At 39.2% G+C, this 21,426-nt stretch overlaps 4 protein-coding genes across 4 annotated transcripts; 3 read left to right on the top strand and 1 right to left on the bottom strand.

Annotated features, from left to right (window-relative positions):
- LOC111601059 (putative uncharacterized protein DDB_G0271606) lies at positions 1-8,327 on the top strand. The gene is given in 3 exon segments (XM_023317478.2): positions 1-1,243; positions 4,964-5,966; positions 6,036-8,327. Coding segments are annotated over 2 exon segments (2,820 nt in total). The 5' UTR covers positions 1-1,243; positions 4,964-5,039; the 3' UTR covers positions 7,929-8,327.
- A 4,462-nt stretch (positions 8,328-12,789) lies between these two features.
- Positions 12,790-13,580, bottom strand: LOC111601067 (selenoprotein F). The gene is made up of 3 exons (XM_023317490.2): positions 13,447-13,580; positions 13,268-13,389; positions 12,790-13,216 (listed from the first exon to the last, which is right to left on the bottom strand). Exons 1-3 carry the CDS (start codon positions 13,492-13,494, stop codon positions 12,838-12,840), a joined length of 549 nt encoding a protein of 182 aa, XP_023173258.1. The 5' UTR covers positions 13,495-13,580; the 3' UTR covers positions 12,790-12,837.
- Positions 13,581-13,889: 309 nt separating this feature from the next.
- LOC111601066 (protein spitz) lies at positions 13,890-19,724 on the top strand. Its single transcript, XM_023317489.2, has 2 exons — positions 13,890-13,968; positions 18,740-19,724. The coding sequence occupies exon 2, from the start codon at positions 18,892-18,894 to the stop codon at positions 19,534-19,536; it is 645 nt and encodes a 214-aa protein (XP_023173257.2). The 5' UTR covers positions 13,890-13,968; positions 18,740-18,891; the 3' UTR covers positions 19,537-19,724.
- Positions 13,890-21,294, top strand: LOC111601065 (NEDD4 family-interacting protein 1-like). The gene is made up of 2 exons (XM_023317488.2): positions 13,890-13,968; positions 19,924-21,294. Exon 2 carries the CDS (start codon positions 19,926-19,928, stop codon positions 20,715-20,717), a length of 792 nt encoding a protein of 263 aa, XP_023173256.1. The 5' UTR covers positions 13,890-13,968; positions 19,924-19,925; the 3' UTR covers positions 20,718-21,294.
- Positions 21,295-21,426: the final 132 nt, after the last annotated feature.

Here is a 21,426-nt window from a genome sequence, read left to right as displayed (position 1 = left end):
ATACATACAAACCAGTACAAATACATATATACATACAGAAATATATAACAAGGAAATGCAATACAATAACGGTAACGTGCACAGTCCGCTAGTGTCCAACTAGAGCAGCTGCGTACTGTAATTCCCTACTAAGAACCCCAATTGGCATCCCAACTAGAGCAATTGAAAGCAACTACTTGAAAGTGTCGCTGCAATAGAACAACGCGGTCAACTAGTCAAGCTGCGTGCTGTAATCCATGCAACAACCAATTGCAACTACAAACTGGACCAATTGGCACTAACAACAGCAAAATCAACAACAACAACGTACAGTTATTTAAAGTGTCGCTGCCGCTGCCGCAGCCGCAGTTGACGTCTCGGTGTGAAAAGAGGTCAAAGGCGCAACAAAAGTTTTTCATTTCGTTGGTAACGCAAAAAGCAACAACAACAACAAGAACACCAACAACGAAATTGTGCCCAAGCAGCTGAGCGCAAAATACAAAATAAAAAACGTCGTAGTTGTGCGTTAAAACAATAAACGCGCGCGTATGCGTGTGTGTGTGCGAGTGTGCCCCTCTATATATGTGTACGTGTTTGTGTGAGTGAGCAAACAACAACAAAAATCACAAATAGAAGAAGAAGCAACAGCAGCACAAAAATCTTGCGCGCGCGGCCATTAACAAAAATTCCCAACTGGAATAGCAGCAGCAGCAGCGCTCAAAACTCAAATTAGAAATCAATTTTCAAGCAGAACGCAAAATAAAATCTGGTTTTATCAGTCGACGCGCACAACAAATATATAAAAACGGCTGACAAGTTTTTTAGCGTGAAGAAGAAGACGCAGTAGAACAAAAAAAAACTTTGAGCTTAGAGCAAACAAAACAGCAGCTGGAAACGTAGAAAAAAGCGCCAAAAAATACATCTATAATATTTACACGCATTAATACACGCATATACATACATATATATATATATATATACACATATATATTTATATATACAGCCATAACAGAGCCATCATAGTTTAATACACACTTATTTTAATTAAGAAACTACAACAACAATAACAATAACCCAACGACAAAATTATTAAATTTGCCAATCGGCCACCAATTGGAGTTGCCAGCTAGTTGGCATAGTGAGAGAGTGTGAGAGAATTGCCGCTCGAGAGAGCGACTGCTGCTGCTACACCACACATAACAGAGGCAGCGTGCGAGCGTGAGCGAGAGCAACTGATTTTGTTTTCATAGCGCGCGCTTGACAAGTAAGTAGAAAAAAAAGGAAGCCCTCTTGACTGCCTGTCCCCCTCCCCCTTTTTGCAGCGTTCGTTTTGTTTTGCAGCCGGCCGCCACTTTTTTTTTGTTTTTTTTTATTTCTTTTCGGACATGCGGGCCTACTCTCACTCACATAGTTGCTGTGAAGCTCTCCCTTGTCCACCCCCTCGCGTGTTCAAACAAACAGTGCAAAATTATTCAAAAATTCCATGGCGCGCGCGCCGATAAAGCAACTGATAAGAACAGAACAGACCCAGCCAAGGGCCCGCCAGGTAGGTGGGGGGATAGGTAGCTCCAACTGCCCACACAGAGCAACCCTGAGCCTAAGTAAATTTTTATCGTTTCGGTTATTAAATCATTATTAAATGTCATTATCGATTCGTGGGAATGATTCCGTTGTTGTTGTTGTGCGCCTTCTATTTATGGCTTGCTGCTGTCCCCCTCTGACAGCCGCACATCAGCTGCAACAGCTGGTCATATGAAGAGATGGATGAGAGAGGAGAGAAAGGGAGAGGCTTAGGTCTACTGCTTATGGAATTCCTTTGCATCTGAGCTGAATCGCCAATCAGCTTTGAACCAATAGCTTTAAGCCAAATTCGTCTCTCGGCCAACACTTCCGACTTGTTAGTCATTCTGCCTGTTTGACATTTAGCTCGAACTGCCGCCTGATCGCTAGCTGGGAAATTGATTTTCAGGCAGGTTTTTGGGTTTTTAGAAAGAAAAAAAAACCAATATATGTAAATATACCATCCAAGCGTAAGAAAACTTATAAACTCTATTGGCTCATAAATTATTAATGGGGTTTTTTGTGCTTTAGGAGTGAGCGGGGATATTGGAAAACAGCCACAGCCACAGCTGAAACTTGAAAATAGGAAATTAGCTTGAAAAAACAACTGGCATTGGAGCTGGTTAGCTAGAAAAGTAAAGTTCATGCATATGTACTATATTTAAGTAGCTCAAATCTACTAGAAAAATACCATAATTAACTACTCTAGTTAGACGTGATGTATATCTGAAGTATTTGTCGCTGACGCCAGTCTGAATAATTCATAGATTCACAGCTGGTCAAAGCAATAGAGATTTCAGTTGTCAAGCAAATGGAGTATTCTAACCGTATTTTATTGTTAACTTGAGAAAAGTCGTTCTATTAAATCAATAAGATTTTTTATTTTGAGAAACTATTCTAGCGCTAAAGCAGTATTACTAATAGTATTATTAAATTCTGGTATACTTTGGTATGGAAATATATTACTTTTTAATATCTTGGTATTAGAATATAGAATATTCTAGTATGCCAATATAATACTAATTCAGTTTACTAGTATTTTAGTGTTCTAACGTTTCAGTTATTTAGTATTCTAATATTTTGTTGTTGTCTAAAGTTCTAATAATTCAGTATTTTATCTTCTAAGATTTTACTAATGCGGTATTTTAGTAGTTTTAGTATAAAATTCTAGTAATTTAGTATCCTCGTCTTTTTCCGCTATTACTTTGATAATCTGAGTTTATGATAAATGTAGTATTATAATTTTAGTGCGTTTACTATAATTCATATTGAGTATTTTAATATTCCGATACTCTAGTCTGCCGTCTAACCTCCGCGAACCTCATTTTAAATAACAATAAAAGCACAAAGTTTAAATAAATATCAGTACACATATACTTAATACTTATTTGACGACCATAAACAAATAAATCTGATTATCAATACTATTTATAGAGAGAGGCAGATTAAGGGAAAGAGATGGAGAGTGAGCGTGGGCGAGATAGACCAATTGAAAGTTGCAAGTCGCGCATTACTTAACGAAACTGTTGAGCCTTATAATTATTTATAGCCCACCCACAATGTCGCCTGTGCACTGATTTATCAGCAATATATATGTATATGGTATAAATATTTTAGTCACGAGAACGATTCAAGATCTATGCCCAATCCGCAGATAACAATTCATCCGACAACGCATGACTTCATGGCTCGATTGCTCTATCATTTATTCACATGTTTTCCTTATTTTTGTATAAAAACTGAGATAAAGCCAGGTATGTGTGTGTGTGTGTATGTGCGGGTGCGTGTGTATGGACGTGTCTTGTCTTCAGCGAACTGCCATAAAGTTGTCAAATCTTTATACTCTTCACCGGCTCATCAAGTTGGCCAGAAGCTGCACAACTGGTTTGAATGCCCTACTCGATATGGAAAAGGTTAAGCAGACCCACTGAATGCCCTTCACGTGTTGCGCGAAGAGTCTCGCGTACAAACCTTTGCCCCCTTCGCGAATGACGATTAATGCAAATTTATTTCGTTTGCTACGCAATCGACTTCCATTTTTCCATTTGCATAATGCAGCTGCAGGTTGGGTCCCCTACAGCCATACTTATATACACATGCTATATATATATAATGTTGATATAGAGTATATCTGAGACAGTTCCAAAGAACTATAAATCCATTGTTTACTTTTGCGACGAATGCTATTTTCCCGCCCTTTTACATATCACTTTGGGTTATGCAATAAATCGCTGAGAAATGCTCAAATACTGAAGACAATGGGAGCGAGAGAGATAGTGTGTGTGTGTGAGAGAGAGAGATAGAGGGAGAGGGAGAGGGAGATAGAGGCGAATACGAGGTTACCGCACTGCTATGTCTGATTTGTTAGGCCAACTATCTGCCTTATCAGCTGACACATTGATAAAGCCAAGAGCAGGCCAAAACATAAGCAATACCCTAAGCAGCTGGCTGTAGGGTATAGCCGCCTGTACAACCAGTTGGCAGAGCCCAGAAAAACAAAGACCTGGACTTATATGCAGTGTAGCTATATATAGCACAGAATAATTTGTTAGAATCTTAGAAACAAATGCAATTCAGAGCTTGAGTAAGACAAGTTAACAAAATTTAGCACTTTATGAATTGCTACTATTTTCATGAACACATCTGCATAACTTGATGTTCTAGATCATTATTCATCATCTGATTCTTAGAATATATGACCTTATAGCCATTATTACTCATATATACACAGTTATAAATATATATTTTATTTCACAATCAATAGTGGTCATTTATTTTATTTATTTGTATTATATTATTCCCAGATATAATATTTAAATATAATATTACATAGATATTGTATTATATGTATGCGAATTGGTGTTTATTGACTTGACAAATTCATTTTTATTCAATCAATTTTTTTTTTAATATTATTTTTTTTTCCTATATAAATTTATATTTATAATTTTATAAACTTGAGGTCATATTTCCAAAAAATTATTTGATCAGAAAAATATATATTTATATATCAGCAACGGTTATATATATCATATCATTGTATATATATAATATATCTCATCATCAATCCCTCAATTTCAAAATATATATTTTAGCGTAAATCCTATAAACCACCCTCGCATAGACATACAATCTGATCAGATCATACATAAATCATGGCAAACCATAAAAGAGCCCAATTACCCTACTTGTATAATTCAGAAGAGTATTCGAAATGCGACTTGACCTTGTCTAGATATGCCCCAAGCACCCTTCTCTTCAAGGTACTCGACTCGACCATGGCAGCGAGAAACTTGAATCGATGCGCTCGAGATAGTAAAGCGTAGCAGAGCAAAACAAAATGAACGTTCCTCGTCAGACCCCAAAAGCCCTTCCCAGAAATAGCCAACTTTTATCTATATTTAAAACTAACTTCAATTCACAGAAAGTAAGCACAGGCGCAGGCCAAGGACAGCAGAAGGAAACAGCGACAGCAGCAGTAGCAGCAGCAGAGAGAAGCCATGGCAAATCCGCGTAAGTTTAGCGAGAAGATTGCGCTGCAGAAGCAGAAGCAGGCCGAGGGCACAGCGGAATTTGAGCGGATTATGAAGGAGGTGTATGCCACCAAAATGGATGAGACGCAGGTGAATCAAAAGATATTGGAGTGCTGTCTGGGCGGGCCAGAGAGTGGCGGCTCGAGCAATGCATCGCCAGGTGGCAATGCGGGCAATGGCACGGGCAGCGGCAATGGCAGCGGGGCCAGCGGCGGTGCCTCGCCAGATGGCATAGCCGGTGCGGGAGGGGGCGGAGGTGGTGGTGGAGGTGGAGGTGGAGGTGGAGGTGGAGGTGGAGGTGGTGGAGGCTCACCCACTGCGTATCGTGAATCGCGCGGCCGGAGCATGGGCGTTGGTCCACTGCGACGGCAATCGGAACGTAAGCAGGATCGTTCGCCCTATGGCAGCAGCTCGACGGCGCTGATCAATGCCATGGGCTTGCCCAACGTCAGCGGCAGCAGCAACAACAGCAACCCTAGCAGCGGCAGTGCCACTGGCAATGGCAACAACAACAACAACAACAACAACAATGGCACACAACAGAACCTCTATTTGAGTCCGCCCATGGACACAAATTGGCGTCGCTCCAATTCAGATTCGGCGCTGCATCAGAGCCTCAACATGGCAATGGCAGCAGAAGGTGGCTTTGGCAACGACATGAACACGCTGCACGCCAACTATGCACAGCAGCAACAGCAACAGCAGCAGCAGCAGCAACAGTCGCCGCATGGCCAACGATCTCATTCGCCGCATCAAATTGGACGCAGCTTCAGTCCGCAGGCGCAGAGGAGAAAGACGCCGCTGTTGCAGCCGCATCAGCTGCAGCTGCAACAGTTGCAGCAGCATCAGCACAACATGCAACAGCTGCACATGCATCAACAGCAACAGCCGCAAGCACAACAGCAACAGCTGCAATTGCAGCAGCAGCAACAACAGTTGCAACAGCAACAACAACAGCAGCAGCAACAACAACAGCAGCAGCAACAGCAACAACAGCAGCAACAGCAACAGTTGCATCCGCCATATAACGCCAAATTCGCCAACTCTTTGTTCAGGCCATTGCAGGAGCAGGCCAGCTATGCCAATACCGGCTCCCTGCCAAATCTCACAGCACTGCAGCATTACGCAACACCACAGCAACAGCAGCAGCAGCAGCAGCAGCAACAACAGCAGCAACAGCAGCAGCAGCAACAGTTGCAACAAACACTTTCGCCTGTCATGTCGCCGCACAATCAACGACGCGAACGGGATCAGTCGCCCAGTCCGTTTAGTCCCGCTGGGCCGCCATCGCCGTACCATCAGCAACAGCATTCGCCAACGTCAGCCGCCGTCGTCGCCCAGCCGCCAAACAACAGCAGCAGCAGCAACAGCTGTTCGCCTCACCTATCGTTCAGTCGCCTGGGCGACAACAATGGCAGCGCCACTGTTGCTGGCAACTTAACCGACTATCGCCAGCCAGCCAATCCGTCTAGTCCACGCTCCTCGCCAGGTCTGCTTAGCAGTGTCTCGGGCAGCGAGCTGCATACCAGCGCGCCGGCCAGCCCCATACGTGTGCAACACCAGCCGCAGCAGCAGCAGCAACAACAACAGCAGCAGCAGCAACAACTGCAGCAGCAACAGCAGCAACAGCTGGCGGGCGGCTTTGATGCGGCCTACAATAGTCTGAATCCCTCGTTTCACAATCATTTTGAGAACTTCTCGCTGGGCGACAGCAACTCGTCGCCGGAGCAGCAAAGTTTCGCCAACAACTTTGTTGCCCTCGATTTTGATGACTTTACGGCAAATGCTGCTGCTGCGGGGACAACATCGGTGAATGGCTTCAATCAGCAGGAGCAGGCGCAAAATAAGCTGATCGACTTCAATGAGCTGAGCGGCAGTCCCGAGGCCAGCGCCAACAACAACAATCTGCGACGCATCAGCAACCAGCAGCAGCAGCAGCAGCAACAGCAGCAGCAGCAGCAACAACTTCTCAACAACAACAGCAACGGCTCAGCCACGCATAATGGTGGACCTAGCTTAAATGGACCCGGCGTGGATAGCCAGCACCACAACAACAACAGCAACGGTGTTGGTGGCGTGGTTGAGCCGCTGGTCGCGTCGCCAGTGCCATCGCCTGGACTGGGCTGTCCGAGCTCTCCGCTGCCCATACCGATGTCGACGCAGGCGCCATCACCGCAGCAACAATTGTCGCTGTCGCTGCACCAATCGCCGCACCACTCACCGATGCATTCGCCGCACCACTCGAACTCGCCGCTCTCGAGCAGCTCGCCAGTGGGCAATGCCTGCAACTCCAACATGATTATGAATCATCAGCAACATCAGCAACACCTGCAGCATCACCAACAACAGCAGCACCACCACCAGCAGCAGCAGCAACAGCAGCAAAGCCATACGCCCACCACAGCCAATATACCCTCGATAATATTTAGCGATTACTCATCGAATACGGATTTCAATAGGATTTTCGATACGTTAGATCTGGACCTGGGGCAAATGGATGTGGCTGGCCTGCAAATATTGTCCGATCAGAATCCTATAATGATTGCCGATCCCAGCATCGAGGATAGCTTTCGTCGCGACCTCAACTGATACTATGAGGAGGCTGTTGCGGCCATCGAGAGCGGCGTGCTGCTTGAGGATACATATGATGCATTGTTAGCCTCCAGCTCCAGCTCCGTCGATGTGCAGCAGACAACAGCAGCAGCAGCAGAAGCCGCAGCAGCAGCAGCAGAAGCAGCAGCTAGCGAAAAGGATAAAAAGGATTTGGAGGTGATTGAGCTACTTGTGCCGAGTGTTATAGATGAACTTGTTGACTCCAGCGATTTGGATGAGGAAGTGCGCAAGTTTTTCTTCTAAGTCAAATCAAGCCAAGTTAACACGCACACACACATCACACACACACATACAGATACACATAAGCTAGTTGTAAGCGTTCGTCCATGCTAGTCTTTTGTACACACTCCTCGTCCTGCCCGTCCCCCTTTTGTTATGCTTCCCCAACAAACCCCGTCATTCGTCTGTGCTTTGTGTAGCTAGCTAATAACAAGAAAACCCCTAGACATTAAGTGTACGACAGAAAGCCCTTTTAAACACTAGACCTCCACAAGAAACCCAAAATTAACCCCAAGAACCCGCCCTTACCTAATCTTATATATAGATATATATGTTTTACAGCGAGTCTCAGATTTTACTTAAATACGCACATAAGTCACGAAAATACCTACTACAACTACTTACAATATATATATATATATATGTATATATATATATAAATCTACTTTTCTGTATATAACAAACACATGTATATGTATTTATTTATATGATGAAAGGAATATAAAAGAAAAAGGATTAAAAACCAAAAAGTGTCTTAGACCTACGACCAAATTACTGTTCTATATAAAAAAGGAGAGGAAGAAGAAGCAGAAGAAGGAGCAACACACAAAACAAGAAATTCCTGTAAAATAAAAGCTACAATTTACCAACTATTTATAACTGATAAACAACTATCTATATATGTATATATATGTATCTATATATATGTATATATATAGATGTATCGAAATTTACCCTTACGTGCCGTCGAAGCAATTACTAGTATTTAAGCGTGCGAGTTATCGTTTATGCAGTTATCGTTAATCGATAACAATAAAAATTACAAAACAAAACACAAAAAAAAACATTTCTAGCCTCCACATTTTGTTCGAATATACCGAAAAGCAGTTATCAAAATCAACTAATTTCCAGTATCACAAATCTAAATATATATATATACTGAGTCTATATATAGGAACAAGCTGCGCTCCACACAGACGACAAAACTTAACGAAAACACACAAAAGATAAAATAAATTGTAAATCAAAAAGAAAAAAAAACGAACTCAAAATTTTTTACAAAAACATAGCTAAATATATATATACATATATATATATATATATGTATATGTGTATGTAAGTATATATATGTATATCTATGTATATATTTATGCATAAATAGTTAGGAAATTGTCATACAAAAGGAAAAAAAATCAAGTCAAGATAAAGTCTTATTCTCTATATAATCCACACATGCAAAATCTATGTACCAGAGTTTTTCAATATTTTATTTTCAATTTCCAAGAAAAAAAACGAGTCTAAAATTATTAAAAATAAAAAAAAAACAATTTTTGAGATAGAAGCGAGAAACAGGCTTTAAAAATAAATAATTAAAAGTGCAAACATTTTATTAATTGAGTACCAGAACTTATATATATATATATCTATATATATTGTTAATAATATAGATTTTTGCATAAATAAATAAAATAAAATATAAATTTTCCTTTTTTTCTAATGTCAAATGTAAAATTCTAGTTATAAACTTAAATAAGTAAAGTTTAAATATTTAAAAAAATATGCGAGAAAAAAATAAAAAAAAAGTTAAAAATATAAAAGCGCATAAAAAAATAAAAAAATTATAATTCTTAATTTTATTTTTCTGTTTTCTAAATGCGCTAAAATAAAAAAATATGATGTATATGTAGTTAATACATAAAATACTATTAAATTATATATTTAAGTAATTGTTTATTTCTACAAAGTAAACAACAAAAAAGCAGGCATAAGAGTATATTCAATGTAATAACACAGTTATTTGTTTCAAATAAATCTTACATTTAATTTTAATTACAAATCCTACTATTATTATTATTATTGCTTACACTGTGCTACGTGCTACTGAAACGAATTGCTATAAATTCTTTAAATTATTAAATATGCAATAATTGCACGTTTAATTTACATATATTTATATATACCTGGGTACTTAACCATATCAATTGAATTACAAAAATATATAAATAACAGTTATGCGGCATGCCGAATATTTAATACCCTCGCAAAGCTCTTTGCTACAGGTATTTAATAGTAGCAGTATTATTGTGAGGTTTTTCCAATAGGTCAATATCATATCATAAAGTTCTTATATGGAAGCTGAGCAAAGTCCATGCAAATGCATTTTTTATAAAAATATCCATAAAAACAAATACTCTACCTTTTTATTTTATCTATGACAGCTGTATGATATAGTGATCCATTTTTGATAAGATTATGTATATATAGAAAACTATGAAACCCCAAAATTTCGCAATGAATTTAAAACATCTAGGAATATAAATCATCGTTTTTACTGATCTTTCCTATGACTGCTAAGTGATATAGTAAGCCGATCGGATACGATTTATTTATATGGATCTATAACAGATAATAGAAAGCTGGAACCAAAGACAGAGTATACTTTGCATAGAAACATGGCTTTATGACTCACCTGTTGACACATTTCAATAACAAATACCAACACATACCTATAGCTATATTAATTTATATGAGATAGCTACTGAGATATGCGTTACGTGGCTCATCACAAATTGTGCATATCTCAAAGTATTATAGAGTACATAAATAAACACATTTTTTATTTGCACACACGACAAACGCAGACGTTAACATGGGCTGCAGATTACAATTAGCTGCAACGGTTGTTGTGTTTGTCGTTGTTGTTGTTTTTTGCTATTTTGTGTGCTGCTTTGTAAATAAGCACGACGCAATTTGTGGCCCGAGCTAAATTTAGAAGCCAAAGTTCGATGCGGATACACAGTTAGTCCTATTTTACTATTGCCTTTTACCTTTCATGCAAGGAGTAAGAGTTAGAGTAAGAGTAAGAGAGACACATCTATGGTACATATGTACATATGTATTTATATATATGTTTGTACGTTGGCATCCTTATGCATGTGTGCACACATACACACACATAGCTGAGCTGAGCATGTATTGTGCGCGCAAGTCATAAATGTTGAGACAAGCTTACTTTATTAATAAAACATGAAATAAATACCAAACTGCAATTGTCGACTAGCAAATACACTACCAAGCATTAACAACAAAAATAAAAATAAACTTAATTTTCAAATAATTTGATTTATAAAACTTAACACCTTAGACTAGCCACATCGACTTTGAATATTTGAATATACACACGTTACAAATTGCCTAACATAAGTTGAACAACCTTTTTTACTAGCGTGCTAAAAGCGCAAAGCGCAAATCGCAATTAAAAAATCAAGCTTTTGATTTTTATAACGCTGCTCGCGTTGACTTTGCTGATACTGTTAACGGTAAAAGGGCAAGTCGACCAAAAGAGTGTAGGCGAGAGAGAGAGAAAGAAAGAGAGCGTGAAAGCACTAAGTGTCACATCTCTCACTCTCCTACTCCCACTCCCACTCGCATATGGTTTTTAGTGGTTCCTCGTGTCGCTTCTTAATGAAGCGCCAAAATCAAATCAAAATTGTCGCGCTAATGGAAGCTACATACATATACACATATATGACGCTCTGACTATAGCGTCATTATTGTTATCGGTTCAGTCCGCTGGGCGACCGGTTCCTAACACTAAAGGCGCAAATGTTATCAGCAAACACGAGAGAGAATTATAAAAACAACAACAGGGGGCGTCTTAAACGACATTCCAAGACGCAGCCAGCGGCCATGCTGCTAACCGGGGGGCCTCTCAAAGTTACTTTAAATGTGCACAAATATATATGTATATATATATATATACATATATATATATATATATATATATATACATATATATATATATATATACATATATATAATATACATATATAGTTTTGCCAAACAGTTGAATGCTCTTTTATGGCACACAATGATAAGCTCTCTGACGTGCATAACAATAATGCAATATGCATAGAATAGTCATAATGGAAGTAATTAGTATTGATCACAAGGCAAAACCTATCGATTCACAATAGGGCGTGACAGTCGTTCACAATATCTGTACAAATAAATTTATATATATATATATATTGCATTGAGCAATTCTGTTTTTTATTTGTAATCAGTGTTGATTAATTTTAGTATAGCTTTTTCTATCCACCTTGCCCCACTGTGGGTCAGGCTATGATTAAAACAATAAACAACCCCAGCAACAACAATAACAACAACCGCAATATATGTATATATGTACATATAAAAGCAAATAAAATAAATACTAATAGAATAATATGAATTGTAACGTAAACAGGCGATATTGCACAAAGTACATAAGAAATTGAATTTGCCAATCAGTTTTTCTTGCGAATATTTGTATGTATGTCTGCATGTATGTATGAGAAATTGCCTGCCTAACCTCAATTTCGCCCTACTGTGAATGAAGCCGCGTGCACATGCGCCCCGCCAGGTTAGAGGGAGCAAGAGAGAACGAACGCAAGATAAGCGGAAAGGTTGTCACGCAAATAAAACTTAACATCAAAGAAGAAAAACATTTCGGTATTTTGAATGACTATTTGACAGTCTGAGCAAATATTTAGCTAATAATACGTCATACGTATGTTTGGCCGGGTAAATTACCCCACGATTCGCCAAAAGAATTAGTTCACAATAGACAAAGATTGTTATTGTTGCTCGAGCGGGTCACAAGAGGCAGACATTGCTATTGCTTTCACAGTCGCACATTGATAACAAGATAACAAATCAAAAAATACATATTAATTTATATATGATGAATCAATATATTTTCGGCGCAATGCGGCAGAAAGAGGGAAATGTTGAGTTTGCTTGGAACCTGAAACCTTCAAACTGTAAACGCTAGCAGCTTTCAAAGCTTTGCTCACAGAGATAAAAAGCTTGCTTTGAATTCTCAACTCCTAGACGATAGGCTATCTTTATTGACTACTTCGCTGATGGTATATAATATATCTATTCATATTCATATTCTATTAGTGCGCAGGTAGTCGTCATCGCCATCATCATTAGCATCCTCTACGACGCTGTAAGAACTTTTGCCGCCGCCTTCCTTTGAGAGATGCGTCTCGAAGAACTCCTCCACGGTGTCCGTATTCCATTTGGTTATGGACAATGTTTCTTGCACTTTGCCACTGGCATCCAACAGCTTGACAAGTGGATCTAAGCCACGCACATATTTAATTTGCAAATTGGGAAACTTTGCTGGCCGACCGCTCTGTATAAATGCCTGGATTTGTGGATAGGCACGGAATTTACAGGTGCAAACCTCAAGAATTGCCTTCGCATAGGTGCGCTGCGCAGCCGGCTGCTGATCCTGCGTGCAGCATTGTTTGCAGTGAGGTCTAAGGGATAAATTGATTAGTATTGTAATTAATCATTCGAGTATTACGCACTTAATAGCCTCCAGGCCAAAATCATCCAATTTGTCACAATTGGAACACATCAACTGTGTCTTAATAAAGCCCAGCTCCCGGCAATCGGCCGCCGTGAATTCACCATGAGCTGTTTTAAGGCACTATAAAATTTAGATTAGTCAGCGAAACACATATAACTTAAGTTTGTTCTTACTTACGCTTATTAAGGCCACTAAAGAACACAAAAGTAACACAAATTTGTTCATTTTTAATTCCAAAATCTAATTAAGCTACCACGTCGTTGTTTACAAATGGATGAACAGCAATCGATTAATCGATAAGCGTAAATACTGCCGATTTCCACTATCTTTGCCTACCATTGGTATTTTCTGTTTCATTTAGTATTTTTCTTCCTACAGCTCTGGATTCAGCTGTGCGCCGCGTGAAGTTGGCAGTGAAACTTAATTTGCTGAAGAAGAAGAATGTGGCTCGCGTAGTCGCATTTGTTTTGTTCCAACTAATTCACTCACAAATTTTATTAATATTCCTTTAATTATTGCAAGTATTACAATATTTACCGGAAAAACGACACGTATTACAATAAGGCTAAGTACTGTTCCAAAAGACAACAGTATTCTGTGTGTGTTTGGCAACAATTTTTGGCAAATCAATAAATACATTCGTTGAGAGCGAACGCGCTGCGCAAAAGTGAAAATCTATTCAACGAACGCATAAAAAAGGTGAATAATCAAAATGAAAAACTAAAAACGGTCTAGAAAATACAAATTCGATTGCTGTATAAATAAAATTTGTGCCGAGCTCTCGTTGCTGCTGCATCAGTTGTTGGGGTAGCACAGAAATAGAAACACAAATGTAAAAAGGTTGTTAAGCAGGAGGAGGAGGAGCAAAACAGCTCCAGGGGAGCATCTTGTCTATGTGTCTGTCTGTCTGCGTGTGTGTTTGTATGTTTACAGCTGTATGCTTGTGTACTCGTGCTTGTTTGTGTTTTGATTAGTAAATTTATAATCTTAGAGCTTGTGCTGATATTTCGCCTCGGTGTTAAATACTTTTTCACTGTGATAACTGTTCTATGTGGCAATTGCTGTTTATTTTATTCATATTTTTACTCAACGGCTCGTTAATTTATTCATTTGCCCTTGTCCAACAATAAGTTTTATTTTTTCTTGAATAGAATGCACTGGTACATATACACGCACATATGTTTAGCTATTAATACCCTACGAAAAAGAGTGCAGTTCAGTTACATGAACTTGCATGGGCTTGAGTGTGTGTAAGGGTATTAAAAATTCGGCTGGCCGAAGTTAATTCTACTTGTTAAACTTGCTTTAGCTACCTACATTAATGCATATTGTATTCTTAACGGTTCTAGCTATTGCGTGTGCATATGTATGTATGTATATGTGTATGTGTGCTTGTTCATTCAAGTTGATGCATGCAACGACATGATGCTGCTTCAGGCGGAAGCTACTTCTTAAGGTCTTCATTCAGTCGCTGCTTCCGCCTGTAGCTCGCGTCTTGTTTAACTGGTTTAGGGCGCAGCTGCATACATGTATGTATGTGTGTCGGTGTGTTCATGTCCATATGCATTGTTCGCACCTGCTGCATGTATGCATCAACAGCGACGGCTGCAGCTGCATTTCTACTCAAATTTCTTATCAATACGAAAAACCTTCAAATTGTGTTTTTCTCTTTTGTTTTTGCTATTTTTGCGTTACTTTTATTTCAACTTCTTTGTTAGCCATGAAGCTAGCCAACTACCTGCCTAGCAGTGCCAACTATTTACGTACACAAATGCAATATATATGTCAAGATGTGCATGTATGTGTGTATATAGAGTGCCTATTGAATTTCTCCTACCCACGCCAACTCTCAGTTTTGCCTTCTTTCAATTTCACATTTCAAATGCTGCCTGAGTCAAGTTTCGTATGTATTGCTCATTCTCTTCCAAATGTTTGTATAAAATGGATATATTAATTACGTGTAAATAAATGTATAATATACACATATATACACTCATAATATTTGTGTGAAACTATTATGATATGCTTTTGACGATATCGGTTTAATCTATTTTCGATAAATATCAATATTTGAAATTTGTTATAAAGACGGAGCTAAGAACTTAACATGTCATGATAGTTCTGCGCTTATCAGTTTCATTATGCAATAATTTCGATAAATATCGATTTCTAATATGAATACACAAATATATTGCATAGCTAAGCGCTCTACAGGGTAATGCCTTGTCAGCATAATCTCTTTATACTTGTTTTTTAATGAACGTTTGTATGTTTAGCTAATATTTATATATGTATATCTCATATATACATAATATGGTACACTTTCAATCGTGTGACTCAGCTCTGCCTTTATCAATTGATTTCATTGTTGTTGTAACATACACTCCTTATCGCGTAATCAACGCCTGTTTTGCCACGAAGAAAACGACGAGCAAAATATAGTCAGCCCAGTTGGTAATTTTTATAAGTATTCAAATGTCTTTAAGTAAGAGGGGAACGACTGTATAGGCAATTCGTGTTAATTACCTAATTGCCAATGGCTAATGAATAACAGGTAAAAAGCTCAGAATGGCGTGTCTGCAAAAAAACAAAGCCAAGCAGAAGTTTGATTAAATACGAATACTATGTAATATAAAACTAAAGTGTGACTAAGACTTCACATAGAGGTAGAACTGAGTTAGGATTCAGACTTTTTGAGATAAGATTGGTATATCAAACTAGAGAAGGACAGAAAGAGGAAGATTAAGAGAGAAATTAAAATAAGTAGAGTGAGAAAACGTAGGACAGAGAGAGGAAGATAGAGGCAAAGCGAGAGTAAGGAAAAAATAGATGAATATATAGAGAAATGCGAAACACAGAAGTAGAGTAAACAAGAAATAAAGATAAGTAGATGGACTGAAAATATACGTGAGAGAAAAAACTCTATATCTAGCTGTTTATGTAGATTCTAAAACTAATTCTACATATCTGTGTATATAATTCCCTTTAAGCGTCACATTGTCGATTCGTAATTAGATTGAAATAAATAACTCTTGAACTAGAATTGCTTGAAACAATACTTGAAGATCTGAAGGTAGAAAGTGAGAGGGAGAGAGAGAGAGAGAGAGAGAGAACAAATGTTTGAAACGATTCTGCTGTTTATGGACAACAATAATACATATATCTATCGTAGATCTATAAGCCATGCAGATCACGACTACACATATCCATATATTTCCCATCAAACATTACGAATTCTATGACCAATGCTTAGATACCCTGTAATTTGTTGTTCTTCAGTTCTTCATAAATGTTTTAGAATACGCTCGTATCTATGTCATGCTTCATTTGTTTGTAATGCGGGAGTGTGTTTATGGCAACTCTGCGCAAATATTTGTATGTGTGTATGTCTTACAAACCGACCTTCTCCTAATATGTCCGACACTCACGCATTCGCCCACACCTCCAGCTGACTTAACTAGGAAGCCAAACAAACTGCGCATTTGCGTGCTGTTTGTGGCTGCTCCTCCATTTGGAAATGTTGCTAATTATACTCGTAGGCCCCGATCTCCACACCAAACAGCGGTTAGGAACTCAGCTCCAATAACTTAACTGTCCAAGAACTATTTTTAGTTATTATTCAAATTGTATTCGTTCGCCTATTCGTATTCGGTTTCAATTGCTCAAAAGGTCAATCAAATTGCACTCGTTTATTCAGGCGACAAGTTCTCCATGAGAACATTTAGTTTAGAGCTTCACATGTGGTTTTTATGTCGTATGTAATAGCGCTGAAGTACCGTTAGGTTCAAGGACAGCTAACAACAGTTGAAAGCCAGTTAGCCATAAATTAACTAGGCGAATAGCTCGCAATTAAAATTCTCTACTAGAGCAAAAACAAAGCTCGCTTTTACGACTTGCGGGCAGAAAAATAAGTTGTATATACATCTATGTAAATATATATGTATAGTAATATAGTGGAATATTAACACTCTCTGAAATAAGGTATAGAGTATACGCCGATATAGCGTGCTACGAAATGTTTATGGTGCCTCTGGCATGGAAATTATTAAGTGGAACCAAATGAAAATTCCCTGTAAGCGTGAACATTTGTAAGTGTTTCGATCTGAGATATATTATTAAACATTTGTTTGATATATTACTTAATAGTATATGTAGTATGAGTAGCTTACTGATGCTACTAGTATTACTAGTATTACTAGTATATACTAGTATTATCCGTCAAATACAACAATTATATAACTACTACTACTTAACTACTTATACTAGTATTCATACTACTCTTCTAATCGAACTACTACTATTGCTACTCTACTACTACTACTACTACTACTACTACTAATACTACCATTACTATTACTATTACTACTACTACTACTACAATACCTACCACTCTGCAAGTATTACTAGTCTTCTAATATTACGACATTCGACTCTTTTGCTTCTACTACTATTAGTACTACTATTTCTCATATACTGATATTCTACTACTACTTTTCTACTAATCCTCATCTACTATTTTTTTATATCTGCTCTCCGACTACTACTCGTTACATGCTAAAACTCTACTACTACTTCTAATCTTCTGCTACTACGACTCATGCAGTACTACTAATCTTATTCTTTTAATATTCTAAAACTACAACTCTTCTGTCACGTTTATGAATAGTCTAGTTTTAATCATTTTCTACTACTACTCTTCTACGAATCCTCATCTATTACTTTTTTAGTACTACTATTATCCGAATACTACTACTACACTATTCTAATACTATATCTTCCCTTTTGATATCCTCTTACTTCATATTACAACCAATCCAATTACTGCTCATTCTAAGCATTTTTATTGAATATCAAACCACTTATTTTCCACTTACGTGGAACTTTACCAACTGTAAGAGTTGTCATGTTGCCTTTTGGAGCTAAGAATAGTCAAAGTGACTGAACTACGTCACCTGAAGTTCAGCATGTCAAGTTCAACGTGTTCGCGGCTTTGTATTTTTTAAAGTTAAGAGTGAACACATTAAAAGTCCCAAAAAAAAAAACGCAAATAAACAAAAAACAAGTGCAAACTGTGCAAACATCTTCGTTCAGTTGAGACAGGTAAATAAAATGTGTAATTTGTGTTTTTTTTTCTTATTTTGTACAAAACATGTAATTTGTTAATTAATAAGCCGCTTTGTTATTTTCCACTTAGGTCGATAGCGAGAGACAGAGAGGGAGAGAGAGACAGACAGACAGAGATGAGAAAGAGAGAGAGAGAGAGGGCAGAGCAGTGGGAATGAGATTGAGGGCAAGGCTGGCCTAGGCAGGCATTAACACACTCTACAGCACAGCTCGGCACAACACACACCTACAACTACACCAACTACTCCTACACACAGAGACACACACAAACCCAAACACACAGTAAATTCACTTTTTTTGAATTTTAAGTTGATTTTAATTGCACTTTGCCTTTATTCTGTTGCAGACAGCGCACCAAAAAAAAACAAAGATCAAAACAAAACAAAAAAAGCAAAAACACAAGACACACAAAATCGTTTGCCACTCACCTGCCTCTCGCCCATTTGCAATACTTCTCGCCATGCGCCGCCGCCTACTGCAAAACTTGTAGAACTCAAGATGAAAGCCAGTACGCTGCTTACCTTTTCTGCTGTGCTCTGCGCCTGCCTCTCGCTGAGCGCCGCCTGCTCCTCGCGTGCCATAGCCAAGCCTCGCCCGGAGGCAACGTCGACATCGCCTCCGCCCGATAATGTCATCGCACTGACCACCACATCGAGGCCGAATATCACGTTTCCCATCTACAGCTGCCCGCCCACATATGCCGCCTGGTATTGCCTAAATGATGCCACCTGCTTCACCGTGGAGATTCACAATGAGATTCTGTACAATTGCGAATGTGCGCTGGGTTTCATGGGGCCACGCTGCGAGTACAAGGAGATCGATGGCTCCTATCTGCCCACACGCAATCGCGTAATGCTGGAGAAAGCGAGCATTGTGAGTGGAGCTACGCTCGCCGTCATCTTCATGGCCATTTGCTGTGTGGTGCTCTATTTGCGACACGAGAAGCTGACCAAACAGAAGCTGCACAGCAACGGGAATGATGTCGGCGATCTGGGCTTCGAGAATGCGGGTGTTGATCAAGTGGATGGCTTTAAGTCATTGCGCATAGCGCGTCGTCCCTTTGGACCGCACCATTGTCGTATCGTCACATTGGAGGAGGCCTATCGCCAGTCAGCTGCCAGCCATGAGCGAGCCAGGCACTAACTACTAATCTTTAAAATTGTTTAACTGTTTTCTTTTTTATTATATATAACTGATTTATATCTTTAATTAAGCGATTCCATCGAAGTGCCTATCGATTATGCAGCTAAGGCAATAAGTATTATTAACTGAAATGCAATGCAATGCAATTTTGGCAGCTAGCCGCCCATTTAATAATAATACTAATTTAATTAATATTTATTAAACGAATGACAAAGCATTAAAACAAAGCATTAAAATTTTTAATAAAAATGCGTGAAAAAACTTTTGACTAAAAGCAAAAATAAATAAATTTATTTATTTATTCATGAATCTAATTTTCCTCTCATTGCAGCTTGTTGTAAATTACGTTCGATTATTTATCTCAATTTGTATCTTTCTGTATTACAGTTATGCCGCACAATAATCAGCAGCCCTCCGCACCTGGCGACGATCCTTTGGGTCCGCCGAAGGCAGATTTTAGCGCACCGCCGCCATACGAGCCGGACGCACAGGGTCATGGCGGACAGCAGCCATTGGCGCCGCAGTTGCCGACGCTGGCGCTGACCACACATGTTGGGAACGATGCGGATCAGTCGCAGAGCTGTGAGGTGGCGCTGCCGCAGGAGCTGCATGGCAAGCTGCCCACATACGAGGAGGTGCAAATGGAGAAGTCATTGAATGGAGAGCTGCCGCCCGCATTTCTGACCTTGCCAACGACCCAACAGTTGCCGCCGCCGCCAAATCCGTTGCTGCCGCTGCCACCAAATCCGCTGCGCGATGGCCCCGGTGCCGTGCGCTCCAATCATCCGGCGCTGACGTTCATTGCCATCGATGCGGGCGATCCAGAGAATAGCTTATCGACCACAGACAATTTACTGGGCACGGACATTATGTTTATTACGGCGTTTATGGTGGCATTTCTATTCAACTGGATTGGCTTTCTGATGCTCACCTGTTTCTGTCACACAATTGCGGCCAGGTATGGCGCCCTGTCTGGCTTCGGCTTGTCGTTGGCCAAGTGGACGTTGATTGTGAAGCACTCGACGGACTTGGCATCGCATGAGAACTCTTGGCTCTGGTGGCTAATCTGCGCCTTTGGGTTCCTGATTGCCATACGTGCATTCATACAGTATGTGAGCATTAAACGCTCCTGGCGCCTGCTCTCCGCATCGGCCCAGGAGCGTTTGCTCTTCTTCTACTAGGTGCGGGCGCCGTCGCCGACGGCGGGTTATGTAAATACATTAGAAGTGCGAGTCATTTGAAAACGATGAACATAAGCAAATATCCTTTACGTTCGATCCCAAAAACACACAAACAGAAACAGAAAGTGAAAGAGAAACAAAACAAAGAAAGAAATGAAATCAAATGCGAACTTACTATTGGTTAGTGTTCTCTGTAGTTACTATGTTAAATAGCGCAAGTTAATCCATAAATCCGTTAAAGCTAGCATCTAATATTGTCGGCATGTCAATGAGACAGGCGCACAGAGTAGTGAGAGTCGAGATGTGGATTCCATTTGGAGCCCGTTTCGCTGCACCTTTTGCCCATCTAATTGATGTATGTTCTTGTATATGTAAACTGTGTATAGATGTCTCACTGTAGTATCTTCTATTTTTAGTAGTCGAAAGAAAGACACCACACACCACACGTAGCAAAATGTATGCCACCATATTTTATGTTGAGTCTATTATATGCTGTGGTACTTAAACAGCTACAACACAAAAGCCAGCAGTAATTTTTCTAGATAAATGCAAAGAAAACTATTATAATTACGATTATTACTATTATAACGTTTACTATTAATATGTTTAATCCCTTTATATGTAAAAAGATATGCATTACGAGGGCGTATATCAGAATTGTACGTCAGTTTTATGCAAATTAATAAAATTAAACAAAAAAATCAAGAAA

This window comes from Drosophila hydei, unplaced genomic scaffold, assembly GCF_003285905.1.
Source record: "Drosophila hydei strain 15085-1641.00,03,60 unplaced genomic scaffold, DhydRS2 tig00008135-arrow-pilon, whole genome shotgun sequence".
NCBI lineage: Eukaryota > Metazoa > Arthropoda > Insecta > Diptera > Drosophilidae > Drosophila > Drosophila hydei.
This window is presented reverse-complemented; position numbering and strand designations above follow the sequence as displayed.

What these genes read in the sequence shown, in the direction of transcription:
- LOC111601066 (XM_023317489.2), top strand. Translation starts at nt 18,892, where the DNA reads ATGAAAGCCAGTACGCTGCTTACCTTTTCTGCTGTGCTCTGCGCCTGC.
- LOC111601067 (XM_023317490.2), bottom strand. Translation starts at nt 13,494, where the DNA reads ATGAACAAATTTGTGTTACTTTTGTGTTCTTTAGTGGCCTTAATAAGC. An exon ending in CTTTAGTGGCCTTAATAAGC is followed by an intron (nt 13,390 to 13,446) that starts GTAAGTAAGAAC and finishes TAAATTTTATAG; the next exon opens with TGCCTTAAAACAGCTCATGG. An exon ending in TTTGGCCTGGAGGCTATTAA is followed by an intron (nt 13,217 to 13,267) that starts GTGCGTAATACT and finishes TTTATCCCTTAG; the next exon opens with ACCTCACTGCAAACAATGCT.
- LOC111601065 (XM_023317488.2), top strand. Translation starts at nt 19,926, where the DNA reads ATGCCGCACAATAATCAGCAGCCCTCCGCACCTGGCGACGATCCTTTG.